The 15,158-nt window shown below is 42.7% G+C and overlaps 1 protein-coding gene across 2 annotated transcripts in view; it reads right to left on the reverse strand.

Annotated features, from left to right (window-relative positions):
- Positions 1 to 11,679: 11,679 nt before the first annotated feature.
- Ctsk (cathepsin K) overlaps positions 11,680 to 15,158 on the reverse strand; it is a 14,112-nt gene continuing 10,633 nt past the window's right edge. For both annotated transcript variants that reach the window (XM_013015228.1, XM_013015229.1), the window contains 3 exons: positions 13,871 to 14,036; positions 13,295 to 13,400; positions 11,680 to 12,284 (listed from right to left, as the gene is read on the reverse strand). In XM_013015228.1, the coding sequence (XP_012870682.1) occupies positions 12,185 to 12,284; positions 13,295 to 13,400; positions 13,871 to 14,036 (372 nt within the window). In that variant the 3' untranslated portion in view covers positions 11,680 to 12,184. The remainder of the gene's footprint in view (positions 12,285 to 13,294; positions 13,401 to 13,870; positions 14,037 to 15,158) is intronic.

Genomic DNA, 15,158 nt, shown 5'->3' on the forward strand with positions numbered 1-15,158 from the left:
GCCACTTCCGGCTTTTTTCTTTTTACTTATATGGTGCTGAGGAATCAAACCCAGGGCCTCAGGCATGCAAGGCAAGCGCTCTACCACTGAGCCACCTTCCTAGCCCGTCTTATTCCTTTTAATACAACTCATCCATGATCTGCTATTGTCATAGTTTTCACTTAGTTCTTTTTCATCTATTCAAAATATCTCAACACACACCATAATGCAAAAAGGATATATTCATATACATCTTACTGCTCCTGTAGTTACCCAGATGGTAGGAACAAGATGAGCTATCACTTAAAAATGAGCATTTTCTTAATAACTAATGAGATTGAGCATCTTTCATGTGTTTTGGGCCACCTGAATTTTCTTTAAATTGCCCTTTCAGCTCCTTTGCTCATTTTCCTCTTGCATTTGTTGCTTTTTCTTAGTGATTCTAGAGTTTTTCTTTTGTTTGTTGTGTATTTTTATTGTTTCTTTGTTTCTTGCTGTTTTTTTTTTTCACCCCCTATGGAAGGCAGGGAGAATACCATTGACTTGCCTTTTTGAGAAAAAGAACAAGTAACATTGTATTAGCTTTACATCACTATCATGAAATGCTTTACACAGCTTAGTTATGAAATAAAGAGAGATTTATTTTGGCACATAGGTTCAACTTCAACTTCAGTGGCTTCATTAGTTTGGGCCTCAAATGAAGGGGCCATTATAGTGACTATGTGTAGGATCAAAGTATTCATAGCCAGAAAAAGGGGGGTGGGGAGAAATGCCCTATGCCACTTGTGTTAGCTTTGAGGTTTTTTTTTGTCACTATGATTATGCTTGTAAGGCCTAAAACAAATACAAATTAAGTGTCTAGGGTTCAGTTTCCCTATGCATAAGTAGTCCAGAAATACTGAGTTGTAGGCAGCTAACCAGTGGAAGTGGAAGCAATAGAATGTAATCCTAATCTTTCTCCAGGAGGTGGTAAGCTTAGGTCTAATGAATTACTTCTGGGTTTATTCACAGAGCATAATTCTTTTTTTTTGTCGGTCGTGGGGCTTGAACTCTGGGCCTGGGCGTTGTCCCTTAGCTCTTCAGCTCAAGGCGAGCGCTCTACCCCTTGAGCTACAGCGCCACTTCCGGTTTTCTGGTGGTTTATTGGAGATAGGAGTCTCACAGTCTCTCCTGCCCGGGCTGGCTTTGAACCAAGATCCTCAGATCTCAGCCTCCTGAGTAGCTAGGATTACAGGCGTGAGCCACCAGCGCCCGGCTCACAGAGCATAATTCTAATGAAGTATCTAGCGCTAAGATAGATGGTTATCACAAAGTGCTATTAGTTGAGGTATTTATTTGAAATATAAAGACTCATGGTTTTATTTATCAATATGCTGTTTGGCATCATTTTGTCTTTATGAATGAGGAATCTAAACACTACCACTTGAATGAAAGCAACAGGCACTGTCTTAGAGGAAACAAAATGCTTAAGAATTTTTTGTGGGGGCTGGGAAGGTGACTCAGTAGTAGAGTGCTTGCCTTGCATGCATGAAACCCTGAGTTTGCTTCCTCAACACCACATAAACAGAAAAAGCCAGAAATGGCGCTGTGGCTCAAGTGGTAGAGTGCTAGCCTTGAGCTGAAGAGCTGAAGGACAGAGCCCAGGCCCAGAGTTTAGGCTCCGTGACTGACTGGGAATGTGACTTAGTGGTAGAGTGCTTGCCTAGATGAAGCCCTGGGTTCAATTCCTCAGTACCACATAAACAGAAAAAGCCATAAGTGGAGAAAAAGCTGGAAGTGGCTCTGTGGCTCAAGTGGTAGAGTGCTGGCCTTGAGCAAAAAGAAGCTCAAGGACAATACCCAGGCCCTGAGTTCAAGCCCCAGGACTGGCAAAAATAAATAATTTTTTGCCATTTATATACTTTTTGTTGTTGTTGTTGTTGTTGGTCAGTACTGGATTTGCTAGGCAGTGTTCCACTGGCGAGCCATGTCTCCAGTCCTTTTTAACTAGGTATCTATTTAGGCTTCCTGTCATAGCCACTGTACCAGCTATTGATTAAGAAGGCATTTCATAGGTGATAGCAAATTAAGATTAATTAGACTTTGCCAGAGAACCAGCAGACATGCAGGTAGAGAGAACAAAGAAAGGTTTATTGCCGGGGCAGGGGTGGGGTGGGGGAGGGAAGGGGCAGGCAAGACTCCTCACAAGGGAGGAATGAGAAGAAGCACTGGCTATTGTCCGAGGTGACCTAGGGGGGTTAGAAGGGGCTAGAAGAGGCTAGGAGGTGGAGACCCTGGTGTGGACCTGCGGGCCAGGGGCTTCGTCATGGCAGACTAGGGTTTATGGCTGCTGTCCAAATAGTAGATAAGGGTCCTGCAGCTGCCCAGACCTGAAGCTCTTGTTGCCTTCTGCCCCAGAGAAGTAGGGGTTGGAAGTTGATTATTTACTGCCTTTACTACATGGGCCTACTGCTGCCTAGGAAGGGAGCATGCCAAGCTGTGGAGAAGGGAAGGAGTGGACTAAGCTATGGGAAGGGACTCATTTCGCTAACAATAGGTATGCCTAGGCTGCCCTCAAACCACAGTCCTCCTGATCTGTTCTCGCAGTTGCCAGGCTTACAGGCATGGGCCTCTAGTGCCTGGGTAGTTTTTTCTTTTTCTTTTCTTTCTTTCTTTTTTTTTTTTTTTTGTTGGTGATGGGGCTTGAACTCTGGCCTGGGTGCTGTCTCTCAGCCCTTCAGCTCAAGGCTAGCATTCTACCACTTGAGCCACAGTGCCACTTCTGGCTTTTTCTGTTTATGTGGTACTGAGGAATCAAACCCAAGGCTTCATGCATGCTAAGCAAGCGCTCTACCATTAAGTCACATTCCCAGCCCTCTCTATTTTTTTAACTCTGTTGTTTGGTGAGACAAGGTCTTGCTACATAGCCCAGGCATCAAATTCAGGATCCTCCTGCCTTAGCCTCCTGAGTGCTAGAATTATAACTGTGTGTGACTCCAGTGATTTGAATGTTTTGTTAGATAACACAAAGAAATACTACTGTATGGCTAATATGTTTGGTTTCAATTATACCAGTTCAAACAGCTCCTGAGACTTGGATCTTCTGAGATCAAGTTCGGGATGTGAATATTACTTCCATGAATACAGCAGAAGTAGCAAACTCTGATAAAGAAGACATTCTGGCCAGGCACTGTTCTAAGCATTTTATGCATAATAACATTTTTATGAGTTTTTTATTGTAAAAATACTGTACAGAGGGGTTACAGTTACATGAGCAAGGCAATGAGTACATTTCCTATCAAGCATTGTTGCCTCCTCCTTTGGTTTTCCCCTACCATCCCTTCCCTCCCACCTCCACACTACATTCCTCCCCCCCAATTGTAAAGTTCATTTTTCAACATAGTGTCTTGTACATCTCCTTGTTACAATGGGTCAAACTGTATCCCTATTTAAACATTTTGTTTTTCCCTTCTCCTCACCAAATTAGAAAAATGTATATACAAGATGCAGGGCACCAACATCAAATACAGTGAAAACAGGGGTTATACTATGGGGGAGGAACATATACAAAGCAACAAAAAAATCACATGGTACATTATACATACGTTAGAAACAATAGCAAGAAAGAAAAAACCACTTGTGTCCCTATCTTGGGGTTGATTTCGCTTACCATCGTCTTATCTGGTCATATGTACATAGCTTTTGACCTTTTCTGCTTGTCCCAGACATATACTAGTTATTGCAAATAAGGGAAACCATGGGACCTATGTTTCTTTGGGTCTGGCTTACTTCACTTAATATAATTTTTTCCAAGTCTTTCCATTTCCTAACAAATGGGGCGATGTCATTCTTTCTGAAGGAGACATAGAATTCCAATATATATACATATATATATAATCACATTTTCTTGATCCATTCATCTACTGAGGGGCATCTGGGTTGGTGCCATATCTAAGCATCTAAGCTATGGTAAATAATGCTGCAATAAACATAGTTGTACTGGTAGCTTTAGTATGGTCTTGTTTGTGATTATTTGGGTAAATGCCCCAAAGTGGGATTGCTGGGTCATAGGGGAGCTCTATGTGGAGTCTTTTGAGGAACCTCCATACAGCTTTCCAACATGGTTGAACAAGTTTACACTCCCACCAACAATGCAGTAAGGTTCCCTTCTGGCCACATCCCCCCAGCATCTGTTGTTATTAGAGCTCTTGATGATAGCCATTCTAACTGGGGTGAGGTGTAATCTCAATGTTGTTTTGATTTGTATTTCTTTTATGGCTAGAGAGGTTGAGTATTTCTTCATGTGTCTATTGGCCATTCTTTCTTTCTTTATTTTTGTCAGCCATGGGGCTTGAACTCTGGGCCTGGGCGCTGTCCCTCAGCTCTTCAGCTCAAGGCGAGCACTCTACCACTTGAGCTATAGCGCCACTTCTGGTTTTCTGGTGGTTTATTGGAGATAAGAGTTTCATAGACTTTCCTGCCCAGGCTGGCTTTGAACTGCGATCCTCAGATCTCAGCCTCCTGAGTAGCTAGGATTACAGGCATGAGCCACCAGCACCCGGCTATTGGCCATTCTTATTTCCTCTTCAGAGAAGTTTCTCTTAAAGTCTTTAGCCCACTTATTTATGGGGCAGTTGTTTATGCATAATGATATTTAATTATCACAAAAGTCCTGTGAGATCGTATTTTTCTTATTTTTATAAAGTTCTAATTCAATAATACTCAGCTCATAAATGGTAACAGTCTCCTACTATATTATGTCATCTCTTGATAAAATATAATTCATTTTTATCATATAAATCTCCAATTCAATAGTAAAGAGAGGAAAATAAATGACACCTGAGCATGCTGATACAGCAGCTAGCTAACAGAGTCTAATATAGAGGAAATATTTTATTATTTTTTATTTTTTTAGTCGGTAGTGGGGCCTAAATTCTGGGCCTGGGCACTGTCCCTCAGCTCTTCAGCTCAAGGCTAGTGCTCTACCACTTGAGCCACAGCGCCATTTCCAGCTTTTTCTGCTTATGTGGTGCTGAGGAATTGAACCCAGGGTCTCATGCATGCAAGGCTGCTCTACCACTGAGCCACCTTCTCAGCCAAGGAAATCTTTTTAAAAAGAAAATTTTTGTGCTGGTTCTGGGGCTTGAAGTCAGAGCCTAGGCTGGATGTTCTCCCTTGGTTTTTTTTCACTGAAGGTTGGCTCTATCACTTGAGCCACAGCTCTACTTCTGACAATTTTTGTGTGTACTAGGGTTTGAGTTCAGGACCTGAGTGCTGTCCCTGAGCCTTTGTGCTAAAGGCTCTACTACTTGAGCTGACACTCCACTATATTGGACATAAGAGTCTTGGACTTTCCTGCCCTAGCTGGCTTTGAGCTGGGATCCTCAGATCTCAGCCTCCTGAATAGCTAGGATTCTAGTCATGAGCCACTAGCACTTGGCTCACTTCTGGCTTTTGGTGGCTAACTGGAACTAAGAGCCCCACAGACTTTCCTGCCTGGGCTGGCTTTGAACTGATTTGTTTATCTCAGCTTCCTTAGTAGTTAGGACGATAGGCATAAGCCATTGGTGCCAACTCAGATTATTTTTGTATATGTGTGCTGGTCCTGGGGCTTGAACTCAGGGCCTAGGCATTGTTCCTGAGCCTTTTTGCTCAAGACTTTTGCTCTATCACTTGGACTACAGCTCCACCTCTGTGGGTTTGTTTTTGGTTTGCGGCGGGGGGGGGGGGGGGGGGGGGGAGAAGGATTGAGGATGGGAAGGGATGGGGGAGGGGGGGGGGGGAGTGTTTTCTTTGGCTTCTGGAGGTAAAAATCTCATGGAGTTTCCTGTCGAGGCTGGGTTTGAATGGCTCAGGTATGAGCCACCAGGATCCAACTCAGATTTCTTTTTCTTTCTTTTTTTTGTCGGTCATGGGGCTTGAACTCTGGTCCTGGGCACTGTCCCTGAGCTCTTCAGCTCAGGGTGAGTACTCTATCACTTGAGCCACAGCGCCACTTCTGGTTTTCGAGTGGTTTATTGGAGGTAAGAGTCTCATAGACTTTCCTGCCCGGGCTGGCTTTGAACCGTGATCCTCAGATCTCAGCCTCCTGAGTAGCTAGGATTAGAAGCGTGAGCCACCAGCGCCTGGCTAGATTTCTTTCTCTTTCTTTTTCTTTTTCTTCTTCTTCTTCTTCTTCTTCCTCCTCCTCCTCCTCTTCTTCTCTTCTTCTTTAGTCTCACTTTTTTCTGTGTTCATCTATACTGTTCTCATGGGCCTCTTCCTTACATAGTCATTCTTGCCTTCTTTCAAGAATTATTTTCTGTTTTTTCCTTGACCTCTTGAACTTGCAAGATTGACTTCAAGAACAACCTCTTTGCAATCTTCTCTGACTTTCCTATTCATTTTCCTCCATCTACATTTTCATGAACCCTTATAGGTTGTGCCAAAATTTTTACCTTATTCTTTATTCGTATTACATAAGATATTTTTACCATAGCAGTTAACTTGAAAATATAGGATCTTAGGGCTGGGAAGGTGGCTCAGTGGTAGAGTGCTTGCCTTGCATGCATGAGGCCCTGGGTTCGATTCCCCAGCACCACATAAGCAAAAAGAAAAAAAGCCGGAAGTGGCGCTGTGGCTCAAGTGGTAGAATGCTAGCCTTGAGCTGAAGAGCTGAGGGACAGCGCCCAGGCCCAGAGTTCAGGCCCCACGACCGGACCCAAAAAAAAAAAATATATGTATATATATATATATATGATCTTAGCTGGATGTGGTGATGAATGCTTGGAATTTCAAACTCTGGAGGTAGAGGCAGGAAGATTGAAAATTTGAGGCTAGCCTGGACTATGTAGTAAAACTGTCTGAAAGGGAAAGAACAACACAAAGATAACAACTAATAAATACTTGTTGGGTTAATCTTTCTTATCTTTATTCATTGCCCTTTGGCTATGGCTTCTGAAATCTTTAGTTTTAATAGTCTATGTGTAATAGTAAGTCTGTAAACAAGTATTATGTTTGAATATATTTGGGGAACCTGTTATTAGATAACTTACTCTGTATTCACTTAATGTATTTTGTAAGCTTAAAAATCATCCTGTCTGAAGCTAGGTGCCGGTGGCTCATGCCTGTAATACAAGCTACTCAGGAGACTGAGATCTGAGGATCGTGGTTCAAAGCCAGCCCAGGTAGGAAAGTCCATGTGACTCTTATTTCCAATAAACCACTAGAAAACCAGATGTGGCGCTGTGGCTCAAGCGGTAGAGCGCTTGCCTTGAACTGAAGAGCTGAGGGACAGTGCCCCAGCCCAGAGTTCAAGCCCCACAACCAACTCCCTCTCCCCCCCAAAAAATCATCCTGTCTGGGGCTGGAGCTGGGGATGTGACTTTAGTGGTAGAGTGCTTGCCTAGCATGCACAAAGCCCTGGGTTCGATTCCTCAGCACCATATAAACAGAAAACACCAGAATTGGCACTGTGAGTCAAGTGGTAGAGTTCTAACCTTGAGCAAAAAGAAGCTCAGGGACAGTGCTCAGGTCCTGATTTCAAGCTCCAGGACTGACAAAAAAAAATCATCCTGGCTACATATAGTGATACATGTTTATAATCCCAGCCCTAAAAAGGCTAAGGCCGGAGGACTGTGAGTTCAAGGCCAGCCTGAGTTAGAGTGAGTCCCTGTCTGAAAAAAAGAAATCATCCTGCAATATTTCAAAGCTATAAATTGGACTCTTGTTCAATGTTTGCCCTGAAATGGTGTAACTTGTTGTTCCAAACTTACTTAACTGGAGTGATTAAAAGCCAAGAAAAGTGTCCAACAGCATAATACTAATCTTCTCTGAAACGCTGGCAGCTTTCCATCATAGATGAGGAGGCGTTTCCTGACCAATGGGAGAAAGGGGAAATGAAAGCAGAACAAGGAAGCTTACGCCTGCTTGTTTACACTGTGCTTTTTCTATGTTTTGAAGTCACCCTCTCTTTAGCTTCATATACCCTGAAAATCAGCTACTTTAAGTTTTTCTGAGGAAGTATGTTACTTAATCTTCCCCCCTTCCCACTGTGCCACTTCTGGTTTTTCTGGTGGTGAGCTGGAGATCAGAGTCTCACGGATTTTCTTGCCCAGGCTGGCTTTGAACTGTTTTGGTGACTATAAAGACATGTCTATATTTGTGGTGCTTTCCTCTGGAAATATTTGCAAAATAATGTCAGCCTCTGGAAATTATCATAGACTTTTCTTTTCTAGAAAGCATATTGGAATGGACATATATGAACATAATATTATTACAGGGATAACCTAGTTAAATTTTTTTTTGGTCTGGTCATGGGGCCTGAACTCTGGGCCTGGGCGCTGTACCCCAGCTCTTGAGCTCAAGGCTAGTGTTCTACCTCTTGAGCCACAGCGCCACTTCTGGCTTTTTTCTTTTTGCTTATGTGATGCTGAGGAATCGAACCCAGGGCCTCAGGCATGCAAGGCAAGCGCTCTACCACTGAGCTACCTTCCCAGCCCCCCTAGTTAATTTTTAAATAATCATTTGCAGTTTTGTGTACTTTAAATATTGTGACATTCCTTACAGTGATTGTATCATATCAAGTGTGTCATAAATATTGTCAGTCACTTGGGGCAGAGCTCTTATCTGAGCTAAAATATTTCTGAAATGTACATTGTTGGGATTATTTTTTGTCATTTACCTTCCATTTCACCTTAAAATAATGAGATCCTGATTTTATTCTTTTTCTCTTTTTCTGCTTATGTGGTGCTGAGGAATCGAACTTAGGGTATCATGCATGCAAGGCAAGCGCTCTACCACTGAGCCACCTTCCCAGCCCTAATATCCTGATTTTAAAGTGGACATAAACACATACTGAGCTTAAAATGAGTCAGTCTAGCCGGGAACAAGTAGCTCACCTGTAATCCCAGCAGATAGGAAGGCAGAGGAGGCAAAGACAAGGAAGATTACAGTTTGAGGCAGCACAGAGGAAAAGTTAGCCAGGCATAGTGGCATGTGCCTGTAATTTCAGCTACATGGGAAGCATAGGAGGATCAGGGTCCAATGCCACACCCAGGAGTAAAGGAAAACTTTGTCTCTGTTTAGAACTGATGCAGGAAAAAAAAAACAAAAACCAAGCTTCAGGTTAGAGGCGTGGCCCAGTTGGTACAGTGCTAGCCAATGAGCAAAAGCCACCAGATACTGAGTTTGAGTTCCAGGCTCAGACTAAGAAAAAGAGAAAGAGAATAGGACTGATACCGAATTCTTCTGTTGTAGTAGATAGAGCCCACACAGACTTTGTGGTGTCAGAGCCCTCTAGTTCTGTTGACTGGTACCCAACAGACAGTGCCTAATAGAGTTATAGTTCAATAGCAGGTGTCTTGCTTAAAGGCCATTGCTGCTCTTTAGGTATGCTCTCTGTGCATACTCCCAGGTGACTGAGTCTAAGGGTTTTTATACCCTAGGCTGCCCTCTGATTGGTTGTCCCTATTATAATTAGATGTGTTCAAAGGTAATTTTTATTGGTTGGGTCCTGCAACATTCTGATGGTTAGTTCCTAATAGGTTCCCTGCTGAGAGTCATGGGAAGGTTAGCCAAACTAGAAGGGAATAGAGGCATGATGTTTTGAAACAGTGACTCCTTTCTATCTAGTTTCTACTTGGTAGCTCAAGATGTTATCCAAGGACCCTAGGTCCCAACTAATCTCCCCTCTCAGCCCCTTTTCAGCATCCCAAATAAAAACTCTGCACCCATTATACAATAAGCCCCTAATTCCATCACTGTCGACCACTGGTATCCTCTGTTTTGCTACTTGTCCTACGAATTTGACTATATTAATTGCCTGCTGTTAAGTGGAAATACAGTATTTGTTTCTGACTTGTTTCACTTACTACATTTTCAAGATCTAGCCATGTGGGGCTGGGAAAGTGGCTCAGTGGTAGAGCGCTTGCCTTGTATGCCTGAGGGCCTGGGTTCAATTCCTCAGCACCACATAAGCAAAAAAGGAAAAAGCCGGCAGTGGCGCTGTGGCTCAAGTGGTAGAGCCCTAGCCTTGAGCTGAAGAGCTGAGGGACAGCGCCCAGGCCCAGAGTTCAGGCCCCACGACTGGACCCAAAAAGAAACAAAACAAAATCAAGATCTAGCCACATGATAGGATCCACCACAACCTCTTTTCTTTTTGTGGCTGAATATATTTTGTGGCTGAATATTTGTAAACAGAATATGACATTTGTTTATGAGTTCATCTGTTGATGGACCCTTGGGTTGTTTTTACCTTTTTGGTTATTATGACTAATATTGATAATTGCTGGATTATATGATAGTTCTATGTTTAACTTCCCATAGCAGCCACAGCATACTACATTCCCAGTGACAATGTTCAGGAGTTTATGTTCTATTCTTTTTTTTTTGGGGATCCGGTCATGGGGCTTGAACTCTGGGCCTGGGTGCTGTCCCTCAGCTCTTCAGCTCAAGGCTAGCGCTCTACCACTTGAGCCACAGTGCTACTTCCGGCTTTTTTCTTTTTTGCTTATGTGGTGCTGAGGAATTGAACCCAGGGCCTCAGGCATGCGAGGCAATCGCTCAACCACTGAGCCACCTTCCCAGCCCAAGGCTGACACTTTCTATCATTAGAGCCATACCACTTCTGGCTTTTTTGATGGTTAATTGGAGGTAAAAGTCTCATGGACTTTCTTGCTGGCTTTACTCCAACCTCCAATCTCAATACTCTGCCTTCTGAGTAGCGAGGATTACAGGTGTGAGTCACTAGAGCATGGGTGCATTAGTTATTTTTTAAATAGGTCTCACATTTATGCTCAGGCTGACATGGACCCTGATTCTCTCATTTATCTTCCCATGTAGCTGGGATGGGAGACAGGCACCACCACACCCAGCTTTTTCATTTGTTGAAATGAGGTCTCCTGAATTTTTTTTGGAGTAGCCTCCTAAATAGGAATATAGCTCTGAGTTACTGTGTCCAGCTTCTTTTTTAAAAAAACAAAAAAAACTCCTTAATGTTTATAAAATTCCAACCCATTGTGGTTTTAGTGATATTTCTCTAATGGCTAGTGATCATGTCTGAAGACTCAGATACATGTGTTTTATGTATTTATTGGCTTTTTGTATCTCTTTTTATTAATATTATTATTTTGTCAGTCCTGGGGCTTGAACTCAAGGCCTGGGCGCTGTCCCTGAGCCACTTTGTGCTCTATCACTGGAGCCATAGTGCCACTTTTAGTGGTTTCTGAATAGTTCATATGAGATAAGAGTCTCATGACCCTTCCTGCCCTGGCTGGCTTCAAACTGTGATTCTCAGATCTCAGCCTCCTGAATAGCTAAGATTACAGGCATGAGCCACTGGCACTGGCTTGTATTTCTTTTTTAATGCCTAATACTTGTTTGTTCACTTGTTTGTTTGGAGACAAAGTCTATATACCCCAGGATGGCTTTGAATGAGGCTTGCAGTGGGGACCCTGCACGCCTGCTGAGCTTTTTGCCTTACAGCTGACACTTGAGCCATACTTGCAGTCCAGCTTTTTTTCCTGGCTTATTGGAGATAGTCTCTCAGACCATTCTACTCAGGTTGACTTTGAACAGCAGCCCTCAGACCTCAGCCTCCTGAGTAGCTTAGGATGATAGGCCTGAGCCACCCATGCTCAGCAAGGGAACATTTTTCACTCATCTTTTTGTCTTTAGCACCTAACATAGTACCCAATACACAATGAATGTGTACTGAATGCTATTTATTAAATTATAGACAAGAGATAAATACTTTATTTTAAAAAAATCAAAGAAGAAAAAGAAAATACATTTTTATATTTTGGAAACTTGTACCAAATATTTATGAATAGATTTGTGAATTGGAATGAAAAAACTCAGAAATATCTCCCTTGAGGATTTAGAAGGGGACTTGGAAGTAGAGAAGTCAGGTCACTTCAGTCCTCTGGGGTGGTTAAAGCTAAATAATCCCAATGAATGAATCTATCCACATAGCAACAGTCCCAGAACAAAGTCAGTCTGTGGTCATATCTCTGAGCCTAAAAGGATACATCTCTTAGGGAAATTCCTGCTATGGCCACAAAGAAAAAGGGTGGAAAGAACAGAAGGTTGTATAGGTGTCACTTGAAGCACCAATAATTAGAGAATTAAAAAGTCTCAGTATCACCACATCTACTTCAAGAATAACACAACTCCCTTCCAAAGTACATCAACAGATTGTACCATCATAGAAGGAATAGAAGAGCAGGATGGGGTTGGCTGCTTGCGGTCACATCTTGGGGAAGCTGGCCAAGTTTGCAATGCCACAGGCGTTGTTCTTATTCCGAGCCATGAGAATGTAGCCTTTGTTTCCCCAGTTTTCTCCCCAGCTGTAAGAGCAACCAATACAAATACTTAGTATCCTTGGTTTTAAGTAGTCTTTGAAACATTTTCTGTATTGTACTAAGGCAGATTGCATACAAAAATGAGCAAGACAGTTTTACCTTTAAAGAATTAAGTCAAGAAGTAGACAGAAGGGCTAGGAATGTGGCTTAGTTGTAGAGTGCTTGCCTAGTACGCATGAAGCTCTGGGTTTGATTCCTTAGTACCACATACACAGAAAAAGCTGGAATAGTGCTGTGGCTCAAGTGGTAGAGCACAGGCCTCAAGCAAAAGAAGCTCAGCGACAGTGCCCAGGCCCTGAGTTCAGGCCCCAGGACTGGATAAAAAAAAAAACAAGTGGACAGAAATCATACTTCTATAGGTCTCCAAGGTAGAAGAAATTGATTCTGATCAAGAGGAAGAGGACTTGATGTCAGAGGGGACATTTGAGGCTGAACCCAAAGTGGAATGGTGTGAAATCAATAATCGAGATAGGAAAGTAAGATATGGTATGATCATGTGGCTGAAAAAATAGATTGCCTAACACAGTAAAGCAGCATATAACATATGGAAAGGTAGACTGAGATCAGGTTGAATTATTACTGCTGATCTAGAGTTTTTAGTTTTACTGAACGGAGGCTGAAGTCAGTGATCTTGATTTGAGAGTAAGTTCTGTTGGCAAGATGGATGATGCTATGAGAGTAGATGGAAATAAACAGATTCTTAGTGCTACTTTTAGTTTTCGTTGTGTTACTTCAGTCACAGTTAAATCTATCTCAATGGGCAAACATTTGCTTACTTGTTTCGTATGTCTCTAAGCATCTTGCCCACAGGGCAGCTGACTAACACATACTTTGAATGCTATTTATTGTATTACCATCATATGTTAGCATCTCTACACTGACAAGCCTGAGAGAATGTCCTATGATTTGGAAAAAAGAAAGGAATACTGGGAAGCTGGAGGTGAAGTTGAATGTTATAAGGGTAAGTGAATAAGAAATAGTATTGTTGTCATTACCTGTTCTTAATTATCCAGTGCTTGTTTCCTTTCTGGGTCCCATATCCTACTGCCAACAATGCATGGTTCAGATTATCGCTATTGCAGTTTTCATCATAATATACACCTAGGAAACAAAATATTAAGACGAAGTTTTAGCTGGGTACTGGTGGCTCACTTCTGTTATCCTAGCTACTCAGGAGGCTGAGATCTCAGGAGCACAGTTGGAATCCAGACCAGATAGTAAACTCCCTGAGATTCTTATCTCCAAATAATCATACACACCAAAATATTAAAAGCTCAAGTGCGTGGAAGTGGTATTCTTGAGTGGCAGGGATCCCAGGCCCTAAGTTTAAGCCCAGGATTGGTACACACCAAATGACAGTCCAAGAGTCAGTGTATGGGATCTCCAGTACAGAAGGCTGTAGGATTTTCCATCAACCAGGAGGGTTAAAACATCAGAGTTGCCTCACACTGTGGCAGTTTCCAATTTCTCTCCAGTAGACTGAGTATAAATATAAGAACTAAGTACTAAAAATGCTCAGGGCTCCCAACTTCTTTTTTTTTAAGAGCTATCTCTGGAAGATAGTTCCTTACCTTTGCTGTAAAACTGGAAAGAGGTCAAGCTTGCATCAATGGCCACAGAGACCGGGCCCACTCGAGCCACTGCTCTCTTTAGGGCTTTCTCATTCCCTATGGGAATCTCCCTGAATCCTCTGCATTTAGCTGCTTTGCCTGTTGGGTTGTACATACAACTTTCATCCTGAAAATAACAAGGTTGCAATAAGATCGGCACAAAGCAATAGGCAATGAACAAGAAACTCACTCGTATTTTGAGTAAATGTTAGTGATCTGACATTTTAACTTAATTAGTCTCTACAGAGGGACTGTACCTCCTATTTAATTTAATTAATTAATTTTTTTCTTTTGGTCGTGGGGCTTGAACTCTGGGCCTGGACATTGTCCCTCAGCTCTTAAGCTCAAGGCTAGTGCTCTACCACTTTGAGCCACAGCGCCACTTCCGGTTTTCTGGTGGTTTATTGGAGATAAGAGTCGCACAGACTTTCCTATCCTGACTAGCTTTGAACTCTGATCCTCAGATCTCAGCTCCTGAGTTGCTAGGATTACAGGTGTGAGCCACTGGCATCCAGCTATCCGTCCATCATTTTAGAAAACAACAAAATAAGGCTGGGAATGTGACTTAATGGTAGAGTGCTTGCCTAGCATGCATGAAGCCCTGGGTTTGATTCCTCAGTACCACATAAACAGAAAAAGCTGGTAGTGGTACTGTGGCTCAAGTGATAGTGTTAGCCTTGAGCAAAAGAAGCTCAGGGACAGTGCCAAGGTCTTGAGTTCAAGTCCCAGGACTGGTAAAAAAAATGTGAAAAGCAAACTCTTACTTTCAACCTCACATGCAAAAATAACTCCAGATGATTTAAAGATATAGAAGAGCCAGGTGCCAGTGGCTCACGCCTGTAATCCTAGCTACTCAGGAGGCTGAGATCTGAGGATCACAGTTTAAAGCCAGCCCAGGCAGGAAAGTCTGAGAGACTAATATCTCCAATAAACCACTAGAAAACTGGAAGTGGCACTGTGGCTCAAGCAATAGAGCGCTCGCCTTTAGCTGAAGAGTGCAGGGACAGCACCCAAGCCCAGAGTTCAAGCCACACAACTGACCAAAAAGAAAAAAAAAAAAAAAGACTAGAAGAGCTGGTGCTAGGAGGCTATGGTCTGAGGATTGAGGTTTGAGGCCAGCCACAGCTGAAAAGTCCATAAGACTCTTCTCTCCAATACACTTCTCAGAAAAAGCCAGAAGTAGCACTGTGGCTCAAGTGGTAGAGTGCTAGCCTTGAGCCCAAAGAGGCTCAGGGATGGGGCTGGGAAG

The sequence above is a fragment of the Dipodomys ordii genome, unplaced genomic scaffold (assembly GCF_000151885.1).
Source record: "Dipodomys ordii isolate 6190 unplaced genomic scaffold, Dord_2.0 Scaffold26, whole genome shotgun sequence".
NCBI lineage: Eukaryota > Metazoa > Chordata > Mammalia > Rodentia > Heteromyidae > Dipodomys > Dipodomys ordii.